We start from the raw sequence: 25,012 nt of genomic DNA on the forward strand, positions 1-25,012 counted from the left end.
GTCATGTTAGGTGAAAACCAAACACAGCAACTGTCAAGCACGGTGGTGGAGGGGTAATGTTTTGGGGTTGTTTTACACACAGGACCTGTGCTCCATTACCTGCTCCGTAAACCAAAGTATTCTAGAGTCAAATGTGAGGCCATCTGTATGACGGCTAAAACCTGACAGGAACTGGATCGTGAATGAAGGTGTTGCAATGGCCCAGTCAACCTCATTATAACATGACCATAAGAGAGCTTCACATAAACGAATCCCCACAAACCTCAATGAACTAAGGCAACACTGTAAAAAGGAGCGGAAGTGAAGTTATTGCTGCTAAAGGTGATTCTGCAAGCTACTGCACAACCACATTTTATGGTGTGTACTTAAGTTTTCCATCAGACTGGGTGAAAATGGTCTCTCAGATAGATCAGTGTATCTGCAGAACACCTTAAACAACAATAAAATAACATTATATTGCATATGCTTGCCTTTCTTTCCTCTGTTTTACAAATGAATACCCCACTTAACAGAAAAGAGGATTTCACTGCAGGGGAAGTGAAGCAAATGTGGATAATGAATGTTAACGGTAATAAAAGGAGTGAAGAGGTCGTTTCCAAGAAAGACTAAAGGCCGGAACAAGAGGTACAAGAGATGTAAACAGAAAAAAAGAGAAAAAGGATGGAGAGGATGTTGTGGAGGGAGTGGTAGAGAGGCTTCCTTCCAGGCTGACCTCTGAGCACCCCCTAATTGGGCAAATCTTTAAGTAGGTGCCTGGCACCCTGCTCTAGAGAACAGGTTGGACAGAAAGCAAGAGAGACAGAGAGACTTAAGGAAGGGGGGAAACATTTACAGACACAAGAGGGGCACCATGGAGAGGTTGAGCTATGTGAGCACAAAGAATAGAGCGGTAAACTCACTAATCTGTACTTGCCTTAACTCCTCATTCCATGCTGCCCTGCCTTCAACCTATGAATAGCTGAATGACTGCTGAAAAAATACATTTGGCTTCCCACGTTGACACAGCTAGTGCAGAGACCAGGGACCATTTCTGTAACAGTGCGGCCAATGGAGGTGAAGGGCCGTTATAGAAAGGGAAGAGTGCTCTTTGAGGGCCTCTCCAAAGGACTAATTTATGAGCATGCTGATCAATGGGTTAATTAAGTGGAGAGAGGAGAAAATGGGGCAGCCAAGGAGCTGAGTAACCACTGGAAAGGGTGACGGAAGGCCAAATGGGTGGAGGTTAGGCAGGGAACAACAAAGAAGCAAGCAGATTTTCCCAGCTGAACACCCAGCGGATGATGAGCCCACAGTGGGATTTGATTTCCCTTGTGTACTTAACTCAATCGACTGGGCCCATCCAATAACTCTCTGATGGAAATGTCTCCATGTTAGCGATGATCGTGAACTATCGGCTCACCTGCTGGAATCAATACAGGCCCACCTCTTCAGATTTATCAAAGTCTGGCAAAATAAGATGTCACAACGCAACCTGTGGTTCAGACTTTCACACACATCTGGAAAATCAATTCAGGCATTTATGAACGCAATCTGAATGGGAGGAATGCGCATGCCAGGTACACACATACTTCCATAACGCACACCCTCGTGGCTGTTGTGTCCTCCAGAATGCAAAGCGTGTCCTCTAGTGAGAGGAATCCTTGAACTGTTTTTATTCTCCACGAAAGAAGACAGAGGAAGGGACAGTGAAGAAATAGGCCTCGGAAATCCTGCTGACTTGCAACCTTCTGAATCAGCGCCCTCTTCTCCTAAACCCCTTGCAATTTTCAAGTCGCTGGAGTTTAAAGCCGAAAGGAAAGAGACTATTTAATGTCGGCACTCACAGAGATCTTCCCAGGTCTCCATCTTTGCAGCAAAAATGCCACCCTAGTCATTTTAACAGTGTAAAAGGCATACGTCGTAACATCCCTCCAAAACAATCTCACTACTCATTAGGCAGTAGCACCGGTGTGTGATCAAGGTTACACTCCCTTACCCTGCCTAATTAAAATGACAAGACCCTATCTTTTTTCCACTAAGTTGTTACACTCTCTACATGTAGCCTATACATTACTGTACCTATTACCTTTATAGCTCATGCTCCCTATACTTGCTTTTCTAATATTTTATATTCATATTATGATCACTATCAACCTCTTAAATTTGTGAATCTGTTACACCCAAAACCTGAAAAAGAAAGTTCAAAGTTCTTTTATTCAAATTCTAGACAGTCAGAAGGGACACATCAAGGGCACAGCGCAGGGAACATGAGTCATTTTTACCAAGATACTGTAGCCTGAGGGTAGCAGATAAGTGCACTCAATAAAGTTCGCTACGAGTCAGAACAGTGACATTTATGTTCCTGGTGCTGGGAGCTGCTACCTGTGAAAATATGTTCGGAGAAAATCTGCTCACGCGGGGTTGTTTTTGGTCCAAAAGCGAGCCACACAAGACTGGAATTTAGCCTCTTTTTCCTGCTATCATTTGTCAAGAGAGGAACTGCTACAGCCTTGAGAGACAATGCGAAGAGCCACAGATGAATGATTCAAACAACATGCATTGTTTTCCATGAAGGATGGAGGATACACATGCTGCATCCTTAAATATTAGGACAAAACAAAAAGAAAAGTGCCTTTAGTTCAAATAAATCAAAGGAGAAAGGCGTGCAGAGGGCTTTGAGGCATTTGCTTAGCGTGTGCATAAAGGCGAAACCTTTTGTTTCCGTGTGTGTGTCTGTGTTGATGCGTGTGTTTGTGTGTGTGTGTCCCTCTTCATCCTGAGGGTTTTCTTTGCTGATTGTGACGATAACAGTGACGATCATCGCCTGCTCTGCATCACTGAAAGCGCAAAAGTGTAACGCTGCCATTCTGCCGCTCATTCATCACTGTCGTTCCACTGCTTTCGTTCATAACCAGCAAACTCTCGTAGCGAGAGGCTGTCAAGTAAGAGACATTGTAATTCACAATGTTAAAATGGGCTTATTCTTTTCATTAGCATCTGCCATCAGGACAGCTAAGGCCTAGCAGCCTAACAATGCGTCAACAGGGGGCTAGACAGCGTGCAGTGTATTGAAGTGAACGCTCCATTTATTCAGAGGAGGAGGGGTGGAGGCTCGGTTTTTAAGGTGAGGTTGTGGCATCCTGTATATGCCCACACACTTCCACGCCTCAATGAGAAATGTTTGAGCTGTATAGAAGTTAGTGACTATGGTGTGGTAAACAGTCCATCCACAACTCCTGCAGGCAGCTCTCTAAACAGCAGCGGTAACCTCTGGGAGGAGGACAGCAGAGACCGCTATATCTGCATCTTCAAGTGTTGCCATTAGCTGGCAGCTCTGGCCATGCCTCCAACACAACCACCGCAACCCACCGTCACTTATGTCAGCAGATGGACATCAAATGGGTAACAGTCTACGGGACAGCCACCAGCTATGCCAACTGGCTAGGCTCATTATGTTTGACTGACTGAGATCTGTGCCTTTTTTGTGTGTTTGTTCCAGCTCCAGAGGGAAATATGTGTGTTTTATAACAACCCACATCATTATACAGTACAGCCACAGCGATAACACTTCAGCATGTTGGCCAACACAGCCACAACTGCTGCTGCTGCTGCCTCCTCCGCCAGCATTACCATTCAACTGGTCCTTCTCAAGCTAGTTGTTAGGGCTTCGGCTGACAGCTCATACTAATATATGTGGTGGTGTGTCAGCCAATACTAATGTGACTAGAACAGCAGGGAAGAGGGAGCATATAGCAGATGTTAGAAGTGCAAAATAGAGATGGTGCTGTTGTAATGTTGTGGCATCCCTCTCCCCGCCTTGCTCTCCCGGCTCCGCAGTCTGTCCCTTCACAGCCCACTTTCCTGAAAAGCTCTCCTATTTGCTCTTTAGCATGTTTCCTCCACTCTTTTAGGTTTTTTTTTTTTTCCAGAGTGCGACATCTGTGGTCACTTGACTTTCCGAGCACACTTCCTCCTTCCCTCGCTCTGTATGTGTCTGAGAGCAGGGACAGCAGCATGCCCGCCTGCCTCCACCTGCACCTTGACCTGGACCTTGTTTGCAATTCTGTGGGTTTACTGTAGAGTGCTGGCCAGGACGTGGCCAGCCCTGCCATTGAGATACTGTCAATATTATCTCACTCAAATTTATATATGTGTGTGTGTGTGTGTGTGTGTGTGTGTGTGTGTGTGTGTGTGTGTGTGTGTGTGTTTTATTTAACTATATTTTTGTCATCTCAATTATTTAGCATGATCCTTCATGTTATTGTAAACCAGGGGTGGGCAACTCCAGGCCTCAAGAGTTGGTGTCCTGCAGGTTTTAGATGTGTCCTTGATCCAACACAGCTGATTTAAATGGCTAAATTATGCACTTAACATGTCTTGAAGTTCTCCAGATGCCTGGCAAAGAAGTAATCATTTGATTCAGATGTGTTGACCCAGGGTGATATCTAAAACCTGCAGGACACCGGCCCTTGAGGCCTGGAGTTGCTCACCCCTGTTGTAAATGATACACGGGTTGGGCAATTCATTTCCTGAAGCACCGACATGAGAAACTGGGAAGCTGTCAAATGCTTTGACTGCTCAGGTAGAACAGAAAAACACTACAACCAGTTCATTGACCAGTGAGTTGAACCCAATTCTGCTCAATATTACTTTGATCTCTTTTTAAGCTTCATGGTGCGATCCTCCACAACAGTCCTAGTTTCTCATGTTGCCCTTTGGAAACATTTATTACCCAGCCTGTACTATAATATGACTAAACTATTTCCTATAAGTTTATTTAAATTACAGAGTTGGTCCCAGACTAGTGGTTCTTTAATCCCAAGGGCAACTGCCAGGAGACTCAACACCTTTGTAGATCATCGTGGCAGTGACAGGGAGAGATACATTGGTCATGTGTCAACAGAAGCAGTGCCAGATATATGATGCATTTAATCCAACCCGTTGCTGACCCCGCTGCTGTTGAGTCCATCAAAACTGTATTATGCTTTCTATTAAGGACTTGATTGTACTCTGTTGAATACAGTTCAACAGAGTTCCAAACCTCTGCATGTTTTCTGTTTAAGAGGAAATGTTGAGCTGGAGCCAGTCTGCTCTGTGAAACCGTCAGAGGGATGTTAGCTATCCCGATAGCTGGCCGATGGGTGTTCTGGGTGGTTTCTCACCGTCTCTGTGTCTTCCTTTGGCTTTTATCGCTCTAAAGAAATAAGAGGAGTAAATGTTCATTGATCTTGGCCGGTGGTCAGCCTGGTTCTAGCAGGGGGTAGGAGGAGCAGTGATGTGAAGGTTGCTGCTGCTGTCGGCAGGAGACTCGGAGAGCAAAGTTTTTGGTTCTCACCCCCCCCCCTCCACAAAAATGTGTCGGATCATTCGACCTTGATCTAACCTTAATGAGTGCTGAACGCCTCAGGTTGATAGACGGCCCGAGGGTTTGAAGTCGAGCACAAGGCAGAAAAAAAAATGAGGAGTGTGCAAGCTTGTGTGAGTGTGAGAGTGAGTGAGAGATTAACAAGTGACAAACAGCAGAAAATGCTGCAATATGAAGAAATAGAGGAAGAGGGAGGAAGAAAAGAAGTGAGACGAATAACAGCTCTAAAACCTTATCTCCATCTTGCACCCCGGCCATCAAAGATCTCTTTCACCAGTTTTAAAGAAGAGAGACGGGCCTCTGTGGTGGCACTGTGGGAGAGCAGCACTCTGTGAGAATAGCAACAAAACAAGACACACTGGCAGGCTGAGCACACAACATGGAGCTACACACGTCACAGAACAGTCTCTAGAATATAAACTCTTACCTTTAAATGCAAAGGCCCCATGTGTGTTAATGTGTGAGGGAAAGAACCTCCTACTTCACTGTATATACCGGAAAAGACGAGACAGGCTGGTGCTTAGGCTTGCAAGTTTCTAATGGAATAAAATATCTGGTCATAATGATTTCGTGTCAAGCTTCTGCACAGCACCAGGGAACATTGTTTATTTGGCTTTATCATGGATAAAGAAAAAATGCAGCCTGCAGCATTTTGGGCATTGCAGCAATCAATATGGTGATGTCATTTGTTTATTTTATTTACTTATTTATTTATTTATTTATTATATTTATTACCTATACAAGAATATGTACTGGTGCATTCTTACAAACAACTGGAACTGGGAAAAAAAAAAAAAGAAGAAGAAGACCTTCACGTTTGAAATCTTTGAGGGGCTTAGCCTTCCAAAATGATGCTGCCATAGCAACGACACAGAGTCCTTTACAAAAAAAAAAGAAGAAGAAAACATCCAGACTCCTCTGAAGCAGATGAATGACTGCCACAGATAGATGCCGAAGAAAAATAAATGGATATGTCAATGAGAAATGAGGCATTAAAGGAGTCGTGCAGATGATAATACAAAAGCCTACTGTCATTATCAGAGAGCGCAAGCAGTCCAAAACTCATCTTATATCATGTGTAGAGAGCAGTGTCCTATTAGTGCTGGGCTACTGGACAAACACATCGGCAACGAGCGAGAGTCCACTTACACTTTTTTTTGTCAATAATTACAAGTAAACAATTCACTTCTTTCTAATTGCCGCACGCAGTGGTGCCTGCGTCCTCCCTGTCCTTGTACTGTACCTGTGTCAAAGTGGACCGATTCTCATTGTTATCATTATTATTTAGTTAGTCCTCTGCCATATGTCTACAATCCATTTGATCCAAAAAGCCTTGATTTCAGCCTGGTCAAACACTCAGTTTTAGACTGTTTTTTCTACTAGTGGCTCTGTGTGACCTCACTGAGAGGGGCCCGCCCTCATTTAAACATTCAGCTCACAAACCTCTCACATCTGCAGTTTGCAAAGAACTGCCAATAAGAAGAGCTTTTGCTCACAGGGAGGGGCAGGGCAGTCGAAGCCTGCTGGACAAGATCATATTGCCAGCATGTTTGAGTACAGTAACATAACACACCAGTTTGGACTGTGCTCATGTGTCCAATAAACTAACAAGCGATCCAGAAAACCATGCTAGGTAATCTAGCTGTGCGTCACCCGCTCTTCACAGAAACCAATGCACTTTAGTGTCTGCGCACTCTGACTATTAAACATTTTGTAATGCCCATCAGTTTGTCGATTCAGACGCTGCAAAGCGCCCTTTATTCCATTTCTTACTTTGATCCATCAGCTAATTTTGTCAGACAGGAGCCACTCTACCTCAAGAACTAAGAAGAGGCACGTTCCCATTTTAATCAGCCTCTTCCAATTCTTCAAGCTTTTCCGGTTTAAAGAGCGGATCCACTGTTGAGCTAGTCCGTTTCAACAGCGTCACAGTCAATCGGTAAAACAGAGAAAACAGGTTCGGCTTGTGATTAGCAGTAACCCGGATGAGATCACAACGACTGGTCATCAATTTAGAATGTGCTTACAGGCCACGTAGTCCCGTGAAGGCGTAATGAGATTCAGTGATACATCCATTAACTCTATGTTCCACGCTCCTCTGAGTCTTAGATCCTTCATATGTGCAAACAGGCTGCCACAGTTATTTAATATTTCCCTGTTATACATCCAATAATTGTCCAGTTTGTCACAGTGCTTAAAGTTAGCTGGAGAGTAGAAGGCAAATTCACATGTATGCAGATTTTAAATTCTTCCAGTAGTCCTAAAAATGTCTTCATGCGCCTTCAAAGTAACGAGTGACACACATACAAACTTCTTCTAACAGAAGGAAGGTATGAACAACAGCGCCTCCCTGAGGACTTCTGTGTACAGCCAGCTTTACTAATTCATTCCAACTTTGCTAGACAAACATTTAATTTCCCCAGCATTCATCAGATGAGTCTCCAGTTCTCCAGACAGCGCGTCAGCTGTCATAACGCTAAAGATCTTGCAGCCTAAAATTAGCACCAGCTCCGATTACTCCACAGCGAGAAGGCTTCCTAACCCACTGGGAAACCTGCTGTCACTGATTTGTCAATAGCAAAAAATAAACAGTGAGGGACAAAATCAGACGCAGTAACACTGACAGGTAGGGCTTTTTAAAGCGCTGTGAAAGCGTGTGATCGTGATGCCCATTTCATCGCACTCTGTCACAACACCGCCCTGCATCTGTTGTGACTGCTTAGCGACCCGTGCTAGGAGACATCAATCTACCCGTCGGCATGCTTTGAACACTTCAGCCCCATCTGCCTCTGGCTCTGCTGCATCTTGCCCGGGAGGGCTGGCATTGAGCAATGATTTCATGGGTTCTGCATACATTTGATAAGGACACACACACACACACAGAAACACCAAAAAAAAATTATGATTTCTTGCAAACAAAAGTATATAACAAGTTCCCACAAATGGATGAACAGTATATGGCAGAAACACTCAATCGTATCTTGTGGGGCTGTGGTCAGTCAAAGAAAATCTATTTGTGAAATGACACTGTACAATGCTTCAACCAAAATTCTGCTTAACTGAATCGACAGCAGAGCACTGACTGCATTCTACCTGCTGCACTCTCCTGCTTTACCTTAATGAAATATAAATAAACATAAAAACCCAGCATATTAAACCATTTTAACCTAGTTATTTTACACTAAAGCAACACCAATGGACAGCTGACCTTCTGCCCATGTTTGTAAGATTTCCAAAAACAGAACTACGGTAACCGGTGATCCCAACACAAGATGAAGATGGCTAACAGGCCCCATTACATGCTTTTCTGTTTTTAAGGGGAGAGAAGGCTTCACATCCAGCTCGGTCTGGGTCTAGCTGCTGCTACTGGCAAATTCCAGAGCTGGAGAAGATGCTAAATGCCAAAGACACTGAAATATGTGCCAACTCTGATACATTTACTCCCAAAGCCTCAGGCCTGAAGCACAAAAGTTGGCCAGCCATTTTCAGAAGATATACTGTTTTGTTTGTTGAAGTGAGATATAGCTGACGCTTGACTCTTTGGCCTTTTTGGGGTTTTTTCCTCAGAAAAAAACTCTTATGCAGATACTCCAAAGTCTTATTTAACATGTCCATCTTTTCCAATAATCTGTGGTTCTGAGAAACAGCCCATGTATGGACAGGTAAAACAACCGGAGAGTATCAAAGGCGGACACAGCTTCCGGGTCTAAAAAGGGAAGCCAACAGTGCCTTCAACCTGTATTCTTTCTAATGGCGGGCAAGGTGTGACTTTTCTGGTTGTGTTTAAGCCTACACAACCACAAAACAGTGCTTGGCTCCTTTTGTCTTTGACCTCAGTACACTTCCCTTTGTCCACTTTGCAAAGCTAACAATGAACAGAACTTTCCATTTGATTAATTATGGTCATTCTAAGAGGCAGAAAGAATGATTATTCTGGACATGCTCATTGGCTCAGGATTTGAGATTAACAAGCTTTTATCCAATAAGTTTGTCCAGTTAGGGTGTTTTGACACCTATAGTTCGTTTACTGTGGTCCGAATCGCTTGATGAGTTTGTTAACTTGTAGCTTCTTCCTGTGGTTTGGTTTGTTTTCACACAGAGAAAAATCCAAGCAAACAAAAATGCATGACTACAAACCACATGAGAATGAGTCCCCTCATTGGACAGATGTGTCTCTGGCAAACACATTCAGAATATGATCATATGTGACTCAACCCGACCAGCAAACCTCGAGATGACAGCGATAACATCTAGAGGCCGACTAATGCCAATTTTTAAAGAGTAAAAGATTCTGATCTTCATATACATATTTATACTTACATTTATACACTCTGCAATGCCAGGTGCTCAGCTGCAATGAGCACCGAGAGCATTGTAACAATGGAGCTAGGATGTACTAATGTCTTTCCCTCTATTTCATTTTTATCTCTCTCTGTGTGTACGTATTGCTCGCTCACACAAATGTCTGCAATTCCTCAACAGACTGCATTAGCACGCCACCTTTATCCCCCTTAAACATCTCGGCGGGTCTTCAAAGTTTCTAGCCGGTTGCCGGCGAGGTAAATAACAACTCCTATGTGACAACATCTATTTAGCACAAGGACACATTTCCACATATTTCCCTCTGCCTCCATTTAAATGCTTTCTCCCCACAGAGGAGATGTCCCTATCTGCTATATAGGGCAGGATAGCTGCCTAAACCAAGGAGAGCCTTCCCCTTCTCTGCTGTAGATAAGAACAGAGGTCTTCTTGTCCCTGTTGAATTCTATCATCTAGAAGGCCCTGCTGATCCGAATGCCCCACAACATCAGCCACAGCATATAAATGCACCCCATTCTTCGTGCTGTGTGTCTGTGTGCATTTATCTGTGTGTGTGTGTGTGCGCGTGTTTGTAGGGGAGCATTTAGGGGAATATGTTCTCATGGCCAAGGCGCTTCCTGGGGTCTTTTGAGAATAAAGGTCAGATGAAAACAGGCTCAATTTAAGTTGCTTGCGAGAATTCCCATGGTTTCCTCCTTCATCTCTATCTTCCAGATAATGCCAAAAAAAAAAAAAAAAAAAGCACAATGAGCAATTCTCTGCAATCTCAGAGAAGCTCTATTGATTAAAAAATGCTACAAATGCTGCATGTAATCCAGGGGCACAGGAATAAGCTGAGCCTGACCGAATGGCAGCCTCTGTTTCTCTCATCCCACCAGAAGAGCTCTGGGTGCAGGTCCCTCATTAATGGCACAGCGGATGCATCTTCTGTGTGATTATGGAGGAGCTCGTCTGCACGAAGTGTGGTTCATTCTCAACAGGTCCACAGCAAATATACATACTTTTTTTTTTTTTTTTTTAAGCATGCTGGGGAAAAAAGACTGCAAGTAACACAACATATAATTCATTCGAGGCATGTTTTTTAGGGGTGGGGGGGCAATGCATCCTCTCACTCAGCTGCTGACACACACTTTAGATATGAATCAAATTCAAAGAATTTTTAGTGAGAATAACCTCAATCAGCATCCACCATGTAAACCTCAGCCTACCTGTTAACGTGGGATCCACGGGTGCTGGTAGGGCGCCAGATTCCCACTGCTGTTCTCTTCTTCAGATTTCGTCCTTCTCCTTAAACCTTCCGCCAGCTCGCGGGAAAAACAAAGATAAAAATGAAAACAAATAAAAAGAAAATAGCTCAAATACTTTGGGGAGGGAGGGGAGGGGGGAGGTCCCCCTCGGCAGAGCTCTACCTCTTTCAGTCCAACCGGGCCGGCAGGTGGGACTTCATGGCTGGAGACGATGACAGAGTGGAGACTGAATCCCAAAAATAAAGCTGCCTCTACTGCAATACCCACCACAAACAGCTCGGTTTAGTAGGATTCTCCATACGAGCAGCCGAGCTCGGGTTGGTCCCCGCAAGAAATGAATTTCTCTGCTGACAGTCCAGCGTGCCACAGGACCAATGTCTCTTTTTATCGAGGCCTTTAAACTGCAAATTAACCCCGAAATAACCCGGACGTGTCTGCGGGGACTCGGCGGATTTGACAGCCGGAAAGTATCACCTGTGTTGACCAGTGGTCTCAGCTACTCAGGTTTACTCTCTCGGACTGTGTTTTCTTCTTATTTTCCTAGGACGTCGACGATAAATCCAAAATAAATCCCAGTAAAGACAGCCAAGACGCTGCCGAGCTTCCGGCTCGGCTCGCTTTAGCTTGTATCAGAAACGGCGGACGCACAAATCGCGGTGCTCCAGCAGTCTTGAAGAGAAGGATGCTGCCTCTGCCGCTGCTGCTGCTGCGAGGATGCCGTGACCGCTCCGGCTGGCCGTCGCGCGCTCGCGCACGTGCGCACCCTCGTAAGGCACGCACGCAGGCAGGTAGCTACGCTCGTCCCCGGCGTGTGACGCGCGCCGCAGTGTCCTCCCTAGCAAGCCGGTCGCCCTGGCAACGCTTTCCTCTGACCTCAATATGGTCGCTTTTTCTATTAAAGCGTGTGGCGTTCAGCGTGCTTTCGTTGACATATTCACTTGCTAGTGACAATAGGTGTTAATCCGCCCTCTTGTATAAAGGGCGTTCCTTCTTCTCTTCAAGGGGACTAAAAAAATAGTGCTGAGGAGTTTCTTTTTTTTTTGTCGGCATCACTCTCCTCCTTTCCTCCGCTCGCACCCAGCCCGGCAGATCTGCATCAGCATGACGTCAGAGGACATTAAAGGGATACTATCCCATTTTTTTTACATCCTCTCCTCCATCACTCTGCATCTTTCTTTCCCTCTATCCCTTCACCATTCTCCTAACCTCCACCATTTCCTCATCCATCCACTTCAGTTCATACTGGCAGACTGGCTAGTGCTTACTGCAGAGACATATTTGAGGCGTGAATATCACATTGCCAGGGCCAAATGAGACAATAAACTAATTTTACAGTGAAATCGCGGGAGATAAAAATGATACTCCCGACTTCACCAGCTTGCATGATTATTTATTTTATATTTTACTTTAAGGGATAATAATCATCAAACATCCAGCACGGCTGGGTCCCTGATCTCATCAGTGCAGATGGTAATGGCAGTGTGGTGGCAGCACCTGCTCCTCTGGATGCAACACAGCCACATGCCTGTCTTATTACCGGGTTCGTAACACAGCCAAACATCTGCCTCCGTCACTATTCCACTGCAGAGCCATGTATCCACAGTTGGTGGCTGATGCCTGCCAGGAATTCCCAGCTCGCTGAATAAAACTTTGCTTTTTTTTTTTTGCTCCATCTTCACCTTCTGCTGTTTGCAGTCACTTTAGTTAAAGTATAGTCTAACAACGGTAACCCCTAGGTACAGCCAGCTGATGCCTGTGCTCCCAGACAGATTTACAGCTTTACATCCGTTCACTATTCACATCCTCATAAACCACAGAGAAACAGGCTGTTTCTCCACCCATGTGGGGAGCTGATCTGTTGTCAGTCAGCCAAAACATCATGTCCACCCGTCTTGCTTTTTACCTTCAGACACCTCAAAAATGCCTGAGAGGAGGCGGAGAGAGAGAGGAGGAGGAAAGGGGGAGAGCGGACACTGTGGGGCTAAAATTTCCACTATTGAGACAAATGGTCTCTGCCGGTCGATGTTCATTCCCCCCTTTTGACATCCCAAGGCCAATCTGAGGAGGCAGAGGGCCTGTAAGTGCGTGTCTGCATGTACAGCCGTGATTTTGATGTCCTACACTTGATAGACCCTAGCCAGGCATCAGAGGTAATGGCCCACCAGGGAAACCTGATACCTGAGCCTGCATGGACCATCCATGCCTGCACGCAGATCATTCCTAAAGCCGTGATGCTATTTTGTTAGAGGTCAGTTTTGCGGTTGTTAAGCCCCGGTGGGAGCTGCTGTCCCGAGCAGAATTCATGTGTTTATGTGTGTGTTCCAACATCATTAAAGCCGGTTGTGCTTGATTACTGCAGCTCTCTGCATAACTGACCAGTCAACCGCCCCTTTGATGTGCCCCTGGGGTCCCTGCAGACACCCACCTCAGATTCTTTTCTTCTATTGTCTGGATTTTCAAAAGAGAGCTACTTTAAAATGAAATAGTTGGTGCCCACAAGGGAAAACAATGCGTTGAGACTTACAGGGAATACATTGCTACACTGATGTGGAAAAAAAATAAGTACATCCAGTGGGGATTTTTGAACTTTTTCATCATACTTTTTTCCATCAAAGTATGAATTCTGCATCTTAAATCTCAAAAAGAAGAGAGCACAGTTATAGAATGGCCTGTTCAAAGCCCAGATTTGAATCCAGCTGAAATGTTGGGGGATTTAAAATGAGTTGTATATGCAAGGAAAGCCATAAATCCTGCATATGAAGGGAATTTGAGTGATTCCAATCTTTTGACATCCAACATCTTAGCCACTCATTTATTTTTACTTGCATCCAGTTATGTTTAGGATCAGTGTTAAAATTCTCAGCCTCATATTCTGAGCATTTCACAGTCAGGCTGATCTCACTATCATTCTTTATGTTGCCTAAAATTCTACCTAAGCTTTCCAGTGTATCGTAGCTGATTCTGTGGTTCAAAAATCAGCTAAGATATGGATGCATCAGACTTTTGTATTATGCTTTTTTAATTTGTATTTCTTGCACGTGCAAGAAATATATCTGTATCACCTTTATTTCCAGTGGTCTTTGTTTTGATTTTTAATCCAGTTTTCTTTCTATTTTTGCTTTAAAAATCTGCCTTCAAAATCATTTATGCATGCTGTGTATCGACTTTACAACCTGCTTTGCTTGTTTAGAAGCAGAGGCTAAATTAATAACGGATACGACGCTAACTTAAGAGGCCAAAGTGTACATAGTTTTTTCCACCAACGCTTTTTTACAGCTATTATCTTTAAATACATAAACAAAGGAAAAGCAAGCTTCTGTTCTTCAAGTACACTACTAAAAAGCTTGCAGTTTTTTCCACCAATAATTTTTACATCCATTGACGTAAATCAGTTGAAGTAATTTTCTTTGTAGTGTTGTTTAGTACCACCGCAAAACTAACAATTTAGCTTGCACTTGCTACAAAATGTTCCTTTTGTACTACAGCCAGTAATGCAAGTGTTTGAGTCCAAAGTGTACTTACTTATTTCACTGAATAATTTCACACATAGTAATAAATCTGTTGAATAAATAAGTGAAAAAAGCTAATTATCCTTATGCTACTGTTGAGGTAGACCACCAAGAACCTAAAAATGTCGTTGGAAAGTATTACGCTTTATTCAAAAACAATACGAGGATGTACGTACATGGCACTGTAAGGCACAGTTACACATATCCACACCCTGTGGATTTAATATTCCATTAACAGGCAGGAACAACTGCTACATTCTTCAATATCACAATCAAATAATTTGTTTGCTCTGAGGTGTTTGCAATAATATGTCACTGCAATCTCATAAAGCCATTAACCTTTCTGTCTCAGGCACCCAGAGTATTTTCTCTCCGCCTAATTTACTTTCCAGCAACCTGACCCTGTAAGTATACCCACAAATCCCTTCTGTGTTTGCAGACTGAGACGTACGACACTGTCACACACTTTAAAACCGACTGTCCAGGAGAAATACGTTATTGGTCCCTAGTAATTAATTCACAACGACTGTAGTATGCACTCACCTATGTACACATAGTCGGAGGGTATTACTCCTCTGTGGGTAGGGAAGGCCTGCAAAAGTCTTTTCAAATAGCTGGCAACAAACTCAGAGCCAAGAGCTTTTAACTCACAAAGCTGTTTAGGGGAAAAGAGACAGAGCTACTACATGGCTGGACCTTAGCTTGGCAGGAGAAGCAGAGGGACTGCACGGCACAGACACTTTAAATGCATTCATTCTCCTCTTCTTCTCGCAACAGTAATTATCCTTCAGTCACACAGCGCAACAATGAAAGCTCAAAATCTTGCCCCTCTTATCCTCCCTCGGTGGCCTTATTCCATTCTCTGTAGTGTCACCATTACATCTTTAAAGCTGTTATATATCACATAGTGTCTGCTCTTTACTGCTAAATTTGTCCCAGATAACCTTTGTTGACTTGTGCATTGCTTCACCTTCCTTCTCTTCAGTCTTTATACCTCTGTGTTGGCTGTGAGGCACCTGCCTCAATCAGCTTCCTGCTCTTTACCTCCTGGTGTCATGCTGTGTTTCTCACATTCTCACTTATTACTATAAAGGTTGTTGTTGTTTGTTTTTTTACCAGAGAGTTATTTATTGGAAGTGTTGCTCTGCTGCAGAATGCGATGTATGAGTCAAGTATAGCATAGAAAGATAGCTTAAGTATTATTTAGATCTGTGGAGCACGGTGTCATTGTCCATTCTCAGTATACACTGGAGATAAAAGATGGAGTAGTCGCTGTGAATGGTCTAACATTGGCTATGGGTGTCAGCTAATGCTAGCTGGTTGCATTCAGGCATTTTAACATGGAAGCTAACAGGGTTTGAAACACTTATGGAGCCAGCCGTAAGTGTTCACGAGAGTCATTAAAAGTCTTTGGCACCCAGAGGTTGTGTACTTATTTTCATGAAGAAAAAAGTATTTCCTCTTTGTCACATTACTGATGTGTTACGATCAAGGGTAATAAATGCTACCTGCTAGCCAAAACTAGCACTAGACTAGCATGGTTTTTATATGGGCTACAGAACTTTAAACTGCATGCTGAGGAAGCTTAATTACAATAAATGTATGTTGATAATTTATCACATTGCACAAACACATCTTGGTTGCACATCTTACAACAGTAATCTTTCCTTTTATAACTGAAGTTGGAAGATTTCTGAGTCATGAAATGAAATGATCATGATGTTTATAAGCTAGGTTTTTTTGCTTTTAAGCCTTGAAAAAAATATCAAGCTTGGCTGATTATTTAGTTTATAATATTTAGTGTTTATGTTGTTTTTTTTAAATTAATAATTAATAGATGCATGAAACGTTTCGGTCTCTACGAGTTCCTGATAGTAATAACCTGTTTCTTTAGCCACTGCTGTAGGTAGTGTAGAGCAGCTTGTGTCTGGGAGCTCGTCACAATGTCACATAAATGCATTATTAACTCTGTGATAATAAAAGTGTTTATTATAGACTCAGGATGTGTTTGGGAGTTGTTTTTCCATGTTAAGGTTGAGAAAGATGCTGGCCTCCTCCCGAAGCTGCTAAATCAATACATTCAAGGTTAAGTGAGATCTACAGGGGAAATGAATCCAGTATGTTGTACAAGATGTTGTAATAATTGCTAAGAGCATAACTGTCTCTGCAGAGAAACCAATACTTCCACACCACAACTTCTTGTTGCCCCCTGCACTCTACCCTCCTCATCCCTCATCCTCTCCCGTTGGACTCCTGTTCTTGGTTCGTCTTCCTTCCCTGTTTACTTCCACTCCCTTGTTACACTTGGCCTCCTTCGTCTTCCTTTCCACATTGCAGGTAAAGAAATCACCACAAACCTCAGAAGGCTTATGACCTGCTGAGGTTTCTGTTGATTTATTTACCTGCTTTCTGTCTTCCCTCCATTTCCCACCCTCGCTCAGAAACCCTCTGCCAGCCTCTCCTCTTACCACTAAGTCTCCTTCCCTCCATCCAGCCATCCGTCCCTCCCTCCGACCCTGCTTTCTGATATCTCTGCTCCTCAGCAAGCTTTCGCCCCCTTGGGGTCGGGGATCGTATCCCTCTTCTCTGATCTGAAGCAGCAGGGAGCCCAGCAGATTAGTTCTGAAGTAGCAAAGCTTGCATTGGTTCCCATCATATGCTGCACCTTCTCTCGCTCTCTGTAGCAGTATCGCAGTGCCACACGCAAACACATGCACATCCTATTAGCTGGAGAGGCATCTGTTTTTAATTGTACCCATCTGAGCACTGGCATAGTTTCCACATCCATGAATCGGCCAGAGCTAATTGCAGCGCCACATGTCCCTTCGATGCAGGCTGTTGCACTGAGATATAAAGAAAGAGAAGGAGAGAGGCCTGCACAGTGTGACTTTGCATTTTTCATTGACTCCTCCGAACTTAAAACTTTATGGCCTAGTGATCACATATGCACATGTAGTTTTTATTAACATTAATAGGTTCATATGTTGCAACGGTGAGTGAGAGAGGCTTCTGAGAGAGGAAGTCTGGACGCATGCATTATTCATGGTAAGGAGGTAGTAAACTCACATAATGAACAAGCGAACATGTGCTCGATTGATGCAAGTATTGAGCTTCCCAACACTTTATAGTGCAAATGGACAGCAGCATATGTTCAGCTCATACAGATGGCACACATACGGTATACAGAATGGAATACACCCCTGTAATTAAATAAACCACATGATCTCCAAACTGGACAGTAGAATAACTGATAAACTCAAAATAGAGACCTCACTGCAGAACTCATCACACCTTTATTAAAGCCATTTGCTTTTTCTGTACTTCATATGACCACTTTAATTTTTGGTGACAGACTCAGGCCTCTTTAGCCTGGAGGATAAACAGTTTAAAAGTGAAGCCAGTGCAGGTCCCTTACTGGTGCAAAAAGAAAAAGCAGTCCCTTCTTTTAAAAATTGGGAAAATGCTTGTAAAAATTCCCAACTTTAACAATCGAAATGTTTACAGCCTGGTACAATAAATGTGTTGGTTTATATGAATATGTTCCTTCTTCATAACAACTGTACATGGATGACTTTTTCTAACTCATCTATTTAGATGCCAATGCATGCAGCTGATCCAAGTATAAGAGGCCTCACTCTGGTAGTTAGAGCTTCGTTGTAAAGTCGACCTCTTGAACGTGTTTGTGCCTTCTTAGGAATTCTTTAGTGGATTAATGCATCTCTAGCAATACAATTCAAGGCTTCTTTTTGCTTTTTGTGGTTAAAAACAAAGCTGCAGCATGTTTGCGGCTGTACAGATGACAAGTTTTACAGTTTTACCAATGGCGCCATCTTGGATTATTAAGGCACAGTGAGGATTTCCAATTTTCCGAGTTGAAAGTCCTACTTGAGGGGGTTAGGGTCCTGACTGAACTTGAAAATTCCAGCTTCAAATTTATGCACTGTTAACACTAATTAATAGGTTTTTAGGACATGAACTGGACCCATAAGGTTTGTTTGCTAGCATTAACTATGCACCCATGTATCCTGGCTCCTGCAGTAGTAAATAGCAGTAGTAAAAACACCAAACAAGAAGAACCAAATGAGGAACAAACATTCAAACATATTCAGGAGGGCTTAAGGGCTTCATAATATCACAGACTGTTCAAAAATAAATAAATAAATAATATGGGTTGCTATGAGGTAGAGCCAGTCCAAGAAGTTTGTGCTTGCTTCTTGCTCTGTTTATTTTTCTGCCTTTTTTTTTTGTGGAAACTTTGGAAACTGTGATTTTGGCAGCGTGCTTTGGGTTGTTACCGGGCAGGAATATTCCTCCACTGCGAGGTTTCTGGAGCCATCCTGTCAGCCTGTGTTTTTGCATATTCACAGGCATTTGTGGTGCCATCTATAAATGTCACATCATACATCACACTCATTCCTCTGAGCTTCATTGTGAGGAAAATGCATTCACTACAGCAGTCTTGGCTATAAGTCCACTCCTACTAGGCCACGCCACATATTGAATAGTTTAACTGATACATTTTCAGAGTAAGTTTGATCTTGTAGTTCTGTGCTACAGGGAGCAAGAGTTTGTTTTATTAATGTATTTTTTTTACTGTCATGCATATATGTTTAATTATACCATGCCCTATAAAGTCCATGAGCTGTCACAAAATTTAGATTTCAGCTAATAATCCCTGTACACTCAGAAAAATTATGGTTCTTAAATGGTTCTTCAGATGTCTTCATGGTTCTTTAAAGAACCATCATACGTCAAAGAACCTTTTTATTTTGTGGATGGTTCTTCAGCTATTACAAATGGTTCTTTAAAGAACAAAAGGTTCTTCATCCTTAGCTATCTAAGTTTGATGGTGTAAATGGCATAAATATTTATTCACTATAACGAGGCTGTGAATTATACTGTGTGTTTTCTTTGTGTGCATGTGTGTGCGAAGGGGGAGGGCGGATTACCTGGCAATTACCCTTTAAGAGAAGATGGTAGGAAACTGAATATTCAAATAAAAGTTAGAAATATTTGCTTAAAAATATACTGGTGGCAGGGGTGGGGGGGAGCCTAAAGACCCTAACCCCCCCCCCCCCACACACACACACACACACCCCTAACCCCGCAAACCCATTATGAATATGGTGAGTTAACAAACAGTAGACACAATACACACATTCAAATACTGTACTTTAGTTTTAAATTTTAATAAAGTATTACTATTTTCTACTCCAAGGCATTACTTTTGAGATTATTATATATTTTTGAAAATATAGCATAATGATAATACTAGTTACTGTAAACTTTACAAACCACCCAGCAGTATGTAAAGTCAAATTATAAAATACAAGTCAATAACAATTGCAGAACAGAATGTCAGTGTAATGAACACATACTATGTTTTGACAAAGCACACTGCTTAGGTAAATGATCTGAGTAGTTGTTCATCACTGAGCAATTTGTTAATATGTGTTTCGAGCCAAATAAATGACAGGGAGAGAGAGAGTGACGTCAGAACACGTCATACGATAACCTCCCGGGAGCGGACGGAGGGGGTCAGTCGTTGGGATGCGCATGCGCAGACAGAGTGCACGAGCGGCGGGCCTTGACCTTTCGGGAAAAAAAACTCTTTCTCACGGACGGTGACAGCGAGGCGGATAACAGTCTTCAGTACCTGCTGGACTTTGAGGCTCTGGATTCTGGGACTGTTGGAAAAGGTAAAACATTTTCATTAAAACCTTATTACTGTTTTGTTTTTGTTACTCGTCATTGTAGCTTGCTGGTAATGTTGTGCTAACAGTAGCGATTAGCTAGATACGTTAGCCGTTGACGTCAGCGCAATTTAGTATCCAACTGTTTTCCTAACAAAACCACTGTTATAATTAAGTGAAGGTGCTCCCAGCTAATTTGAACCTTTGGCTTCTAAAATATGTGGTTCAATTGCGTGCTGCGTACATAACCTAATGTCAGCTAGACATTAGGTTAGGTAAATTAAAATTTAATATATTGTTAAAGTCACTAAAATGGCGCCTGAAGCCTGTTGTGATGTGAGCTCTGTGTCTGCTCTAGAAACGCTGAAATTCTGTAGATCTGAGCCGTACATTAAATACTCACATGAACCTGTACTTTGAATTCTGTATGAGCTGTATAAAATACAGCTATGCATAAGTGTTTTGAATGAATAATTAGATTAGATAACTCTTTATTGTCTAATATAGAAATGAATAGAAATGTGACATGAGAAGGTGTGTCTTTGACTGTTCCTGTATAACTTATTTTCGGACTAGTTGACAAGTTATGCTCCGGTCATTTGATGTTTCCAAGATAGATGTTCTTTTGTAATATAGTTTAATTTTCTTTGTATATTTCATTTATCCACCATCATACATCATACATACAAGCTAAGAAGAGGTCGTTATACTAACAAGAGGTATCAACGCTGGGCCAAAGTTCAGCACATGGTTAAAGTTTGTAATCCAGCCAGGGTGTAAATATCACTCAGCAGCCAGAGCTGAAGCAGGTAGCATCAACACATAAATCTACTCTACCCGGCTTAAATCACAAGAGCACCTCTGACCAAAAAGCTGTAGATTTTTCTTGTTTGCACAAATTAATCCAGATTCACATTGTGTTCACAGCTCCAACAAAATGAGGAAGAGGAGGGGGAGAAACACAATTAGGTTGAATTACAATTGGATGGAAGGCGAGGACAAGGAGAAGGAAGCTTAGGATGAGGAGGAAGAGAAGCAGCAGGAGCATATTTAGGGATCCCTATGATGTCATTGAGGTTTGTTTCATTAATATGGTCCTCTCACAAAGAAAGATGACTTGTTTTAGTTCACCTACTTCCTGTATTAAATAGTGATGTGCAAAATGTTGTGAAAAACCATGGAGCAGGTACGTATAGTGCATCTGCAGGTAAATGAACATCAAATCTCTAAGACAGACTGAAATCTGTATATTTATCACCCTTATGATAAAACCCATGTCAGCCATTGGTTTATGGACTTTGTATTTTGAAGCCTCAACATTTTCTTTATTGCTGTTGCTATGTTGGGACCATATTAGGATGAGGGATCAGAATCTGGAGTCATGCACACTATTGTTTCATTTAGTGTGTATCCAAAAGATTTGTACAGCAGATCCAAGTTGTGCCTTGAAAACAGGAAAGTCGTCTGCATAGAGGAGAACTTTAATAGCAGGCTTGTACAAAGTGAGGCTTTGTACTCACATTTGCTGCAAACACTCGTTTTACCCTGTTTTGATGCAGAATTCATTTGAAATCAGGCAAGAACTGGACTTGTTTTTTATAATGTGTTCTTGTGAATTGATTGTGTATCGCATACGTTTGATTTGACTTTCTGCAAGACAACAGTCGTCCGCTGGCCAAAAAAGTTTTCCAAATACCTCCATGTGATCTAGCCTGGATTTAGAAAAGAATAGCACAAAAAATCTGCACCTCCTGCTTCAGATGCAATTTGTGTTTCTGTGTTCAGAGGCAGCGGCGAGAGGGGAGACCTCGGCTCATCCAGCTGGAGAGCCTGACCAGGAGGAGTCGAACATTAACTCAGCTCTTCCAGGGCACCCTGCAGACTCGGCTGCTGGCATCGGCGAGGGATGACGTGAACGCCAAACTGGAGTCCATCACAGGTCAACTGCAGGTATGCGAGTCAGACCTTCTGAGGAGGGTTTCACTTTTCTCTCTTCTTTATAATTGACTCTTTTCTCTCTCTTTCAGCTCCTTGTCTCAGAGTGGAAGGGATTTGAAGCACAAAGGAAGGAACTTGTCGTTTGGTTGGCTGATATGGATGTCCGCCTGAGTGAGGTTGACCAGCTGACAGGAAACACCAGTGAAAAACTGAAACAACTGCAGGTGTGGGCTTGTTTTGATATGAAATATATTTGATATGAAACATACGTCAGAGACATTATCCTAAACTGGACTAACAAAGGACCATGAGTACAACATGAAACGTACATTACATAGCGTAAGGCTGAAGTTCATTGATCATTTTAATCATAAACTTGTTGTTGAAATATTTTTATTGAACATGCAAACATCTGCTGATGAAAATGTGTTGATTTATTGGTCTGTTATGAAGCTATTGCTATTTCTAATGTGTTTTATCACTTTCTGATGTTTTTAATTAATTAATTAATTAATTAAACAATACATGTATTAATTGTTGTGTTATCTGTAGATATAGTATTTATATATATTTATTTATAGTATAGCAAATATATTTAATTATTACTGTTTAAAACACTAATATGTGACATGTATTAGTAGTGATGTTGTGCTGAGGGTTAAAATGCCTTTTTGTCTTTTGGTAACTACAAAATGACAATAAACCATTAATATATGTCTGTGCTGTGCTCGTATTTATTTTACCCTACTCAAATTCAATTTATGATACATTTTATTTTGAAAGATTTAAAATGGTTTTTTAAAGAACCACTCAAAAAAGGTTCTTTAAAATGGTTTTTTTAAAGAACCATTTGAAGGATCTTTTTAAAAATGGTTCTTTAAAGAACCATTTTTAAAAAGGTTCTTTGAAAAACCATTAAAGGTGCCCCAAAGAACCATTTCTTGATGGTTCTTTGGGGCACCTTTAAAGGTTCTTCAATGAACCACTGAAAGAAATGGTTCTTCAAAGAACCATTGTTTGAAAGGTTCTTTGTGGCACCAAAAAAGGTTCCTCTATGGCATCAGTCTAAAGAACCACTTTTGGTTCCAGTTGGCACCTTTATTTTTCTGAGTGTACCTGCTAGGTTTGAAGCACTTGTCCATCTGTTTTCCACAGCAAGACTATCCAAGTAATGCAGTACTGTCTGTGGCATTTTCAGAGGACAGCCATTGTGGCGCTGATGACTACAACTTCAACAAGTTGTATGATTCGCAGATGTTGTGCAGTTGGTTGGTTTTTCTATAGAGAGGGTGCTTCTGAATTTAAGATTTAACCTGCTATTAATGTGTCAACCACAAGAGTTTAGCTTTTACTGCAACACATGCAAAGATCCGTGAGCACATGGGAGCACATGCACCCACAGGATATAATAGCTGTGAGATTGATAATCCTGCCTGCACATATCTAGAGTCATAAAGAGAGTGAACAGAAGACAGGGATTATGTGGTTATTTCAGCCACCGATCAAATAGTCATCCAGCAGTTAAATCATCTCAAGTAATCAGCATTGTGTTTTCCAAATGTAATGTTACAGGAGTTTACGAGCACAGCAGTGAGACTCTATAGGGAATCATAGTTTATGGCTTAATAACTAAAACACTAGTTTTATAATTGAAATAGAAAAAAAAGGAAAACTTAATAAATGTGCATTTTGGGCCTCAGGCTCACTATAGTGTTTGTCTCTGTTAAAATGCATTGTGTCATACAATATGTGGATTTTCAGGCCATCCATTATTCGAGCTGTTTTTGCCTGCCTTCTCTCACATAGTGAAGTTCCTGTCAGGTCCTCTTGTTTCCCCCCCCTCATCCCAAACAGTGCGTGGTAGATGGCTTCCCCTTACCTCAGCCTGGTTCTGCTGGAGGTTTCCTCCTGTTAAAAGAGTTTTTCCTTCCCACTGTCGCCAAGTGGTTGCTCAAAGAGGGTTGTTTGCTATCTATTATTCTAAGGATCCACCTTACAGTGTATAAAGCACCTTGAGGTGACTCTTGTGATTTGGTTGTTGTGAAAGCATCATTAGAATGAACAAGATGTAAAATAATCCTGCTGCCAGTGATTGCACCAATGTCCTCCAATGCAGATTTCACTGGCACTGGATGTCAATGAGTGTTGTCCGGATTGATGGAAGAGTTTTCTTGAAAGCCTTTGCAATATACTGGTGTGCCTGTCGAGCAAAACACAGCCTCTTTAGTTCAATACACTGTGCTGTCAGCTTATTTTCCCTTATGTTTTTGCATGAACATTGTGAACTAACAACCCAGAGAAAAACTTGTAGAGCATATTTTTTAAGTATTGTATCAGCTATTACTGTTAGGTGACTTAAACGGGTGGATTTAGTAGCAGAAACACACACGGGCTCGGGATTGCGGTGGATGCTGATTTATTTACAGTGCTAGGGGAATATTTACAAGGGATGGGGCTATGTACAGTGACAGGGTAAATGTGCGAGGAGACGGAGCCGAGCGGATGAAACAGAGCCGAGGTATGCGGGAGGATAGGTGGCGCACCGGAGCGACCTGAGGATGAGGGACAAACACAGTTAGGGGATAGCGTCGAAAGTCGAGAGTTAAACTTAGGTGAACGGGGAGAGTTGGAGAGCTTACTTGAAACACAGAAAATACAGGTATGGGCAGTGGTGACAGGCTGGTGCGAGGTAAATCTCCGTCACAGATCCGAGAAGGCCAATACCAAAAGAAACAGGCAGGCGAGCAGGCGGCGAGGCAGGCTGGTGCAGAGGGAAAGCAGGCAGGAAGACGGATCTTTAAACATACAGCTTAGTAGCGTGGAATCAACAAAAACACGTTACTACTTGTGGAAGCGACAATACTCCGACACCAGATGTCCGTCACACAGCTCCATAAATGCTCCCACTGATGAAGTCCGATGCGCCGCAGATGTGCCGAAAAGGGAAACAAAACCCAGGAA

General features: G+C 42.4%; 2 protein-coding genes across 5 annotated transcripts in view; one reads left to right on the forward strand and one right to left on the reverse strand.

The window, feature by feature from the left end:
- nlgn2a (neuroligin 2a) overlaps positions 1–11,851 on the reverse strand; it is a 241,736-nt gene extending 229,885 nt beyond the window's left edge. Inside the window, exons 1-2 of one of the 3 annotated variants that reach the window (XM_084924534.1) lie at positions 11,074–11,851; positions 10,873–10,968 (exon numbers count right to left, since the gene is read on the reverse strand). The gene's annotated coding sequence lies outside the window, so the exon portion shown is untranslated. Of the gene's footprint in view, positions 1–10,872 lie in introns of all 3 variants that reach the window. The other 2 variants (XM_084924532.1, XM_084924533.1) reach the window with 2 other exon arrangements.
- Positions 11,852–19,941: 8,090 nt separating this feature from the next.
- On the forward strand, positions 19,942–22,472 carry LOC146391561 (uncharacterized). Of its 2 annotated transcripts, XM_084924536.1 has the most exons (4): positions 19,942–20,119; positions 21,041–21,189; positions 21,899–22,063; positions 22,141–22,472. In XM_084924536.1, the coding sequence occupies exons 2-4, from the start codon at positions 21,133–21,135 to the stop codon at positions 22,306–22,308; spliced, it is 390 nt and encodes a 129-aa protein (XP_084780662.1). In that variant the 5' UTR covers positions 19,942–20,119; positions 21,041–21,132; the 3' UTR covers positions 22,309–22,472. The 2 variants fall into 2 exon arrangements, with proteins under 2 accessions (XP_084780662.1, XP_084780661.1); XM_084924535.1 differs by lacking the exon at positions 19,942–20,119 and having other exon boundaries at positions 20,781–21,189.
- Positions 22,473–25,012: the final 2,540 nt, after the last annotated feature.

Source organism: Perissodus microlepis, chromosome 3 (genome assembly GCF_051167445.1).
Source record: "Perissodus microlepis isolate ML-2025 ecotype Zambia chromosome 3, ASM5116744v1, whole genome shotgun sequence".
In the NCBI taxonomy this organism is placed as follows: Eukaryota; Metazoa; Chordata; class Actinopteri; order Cichliformes; family Cichlidae; genus Perissodus; species Perissodus microlepis.

Bases quoted from the DNA above. Each gene is read 5' to 3' on its own strand.
- LOC146391561 (XM_084924536.1), top strand. From the start codon at position 21,133: ATGAGGAGGAAGAGAAGCAGCAGGAGCATATTTAGGGATCCCTATGAT. The intron at 21,190-21,898 runs GTTTGTTTCATT...TTCTGTGTTCAG, and splicing joins ATCCCTATGATGTCATTGAG to AGGCAGCGGCGAGAGGGGAG. The intron at 22,064-22,140 runs GTATGCGAGTCA...TCTCTCTTTCAG, and splicing joins CCATCACAGGTCAACTGCAG to CTCCTTGTCTCAGAGTGGAA.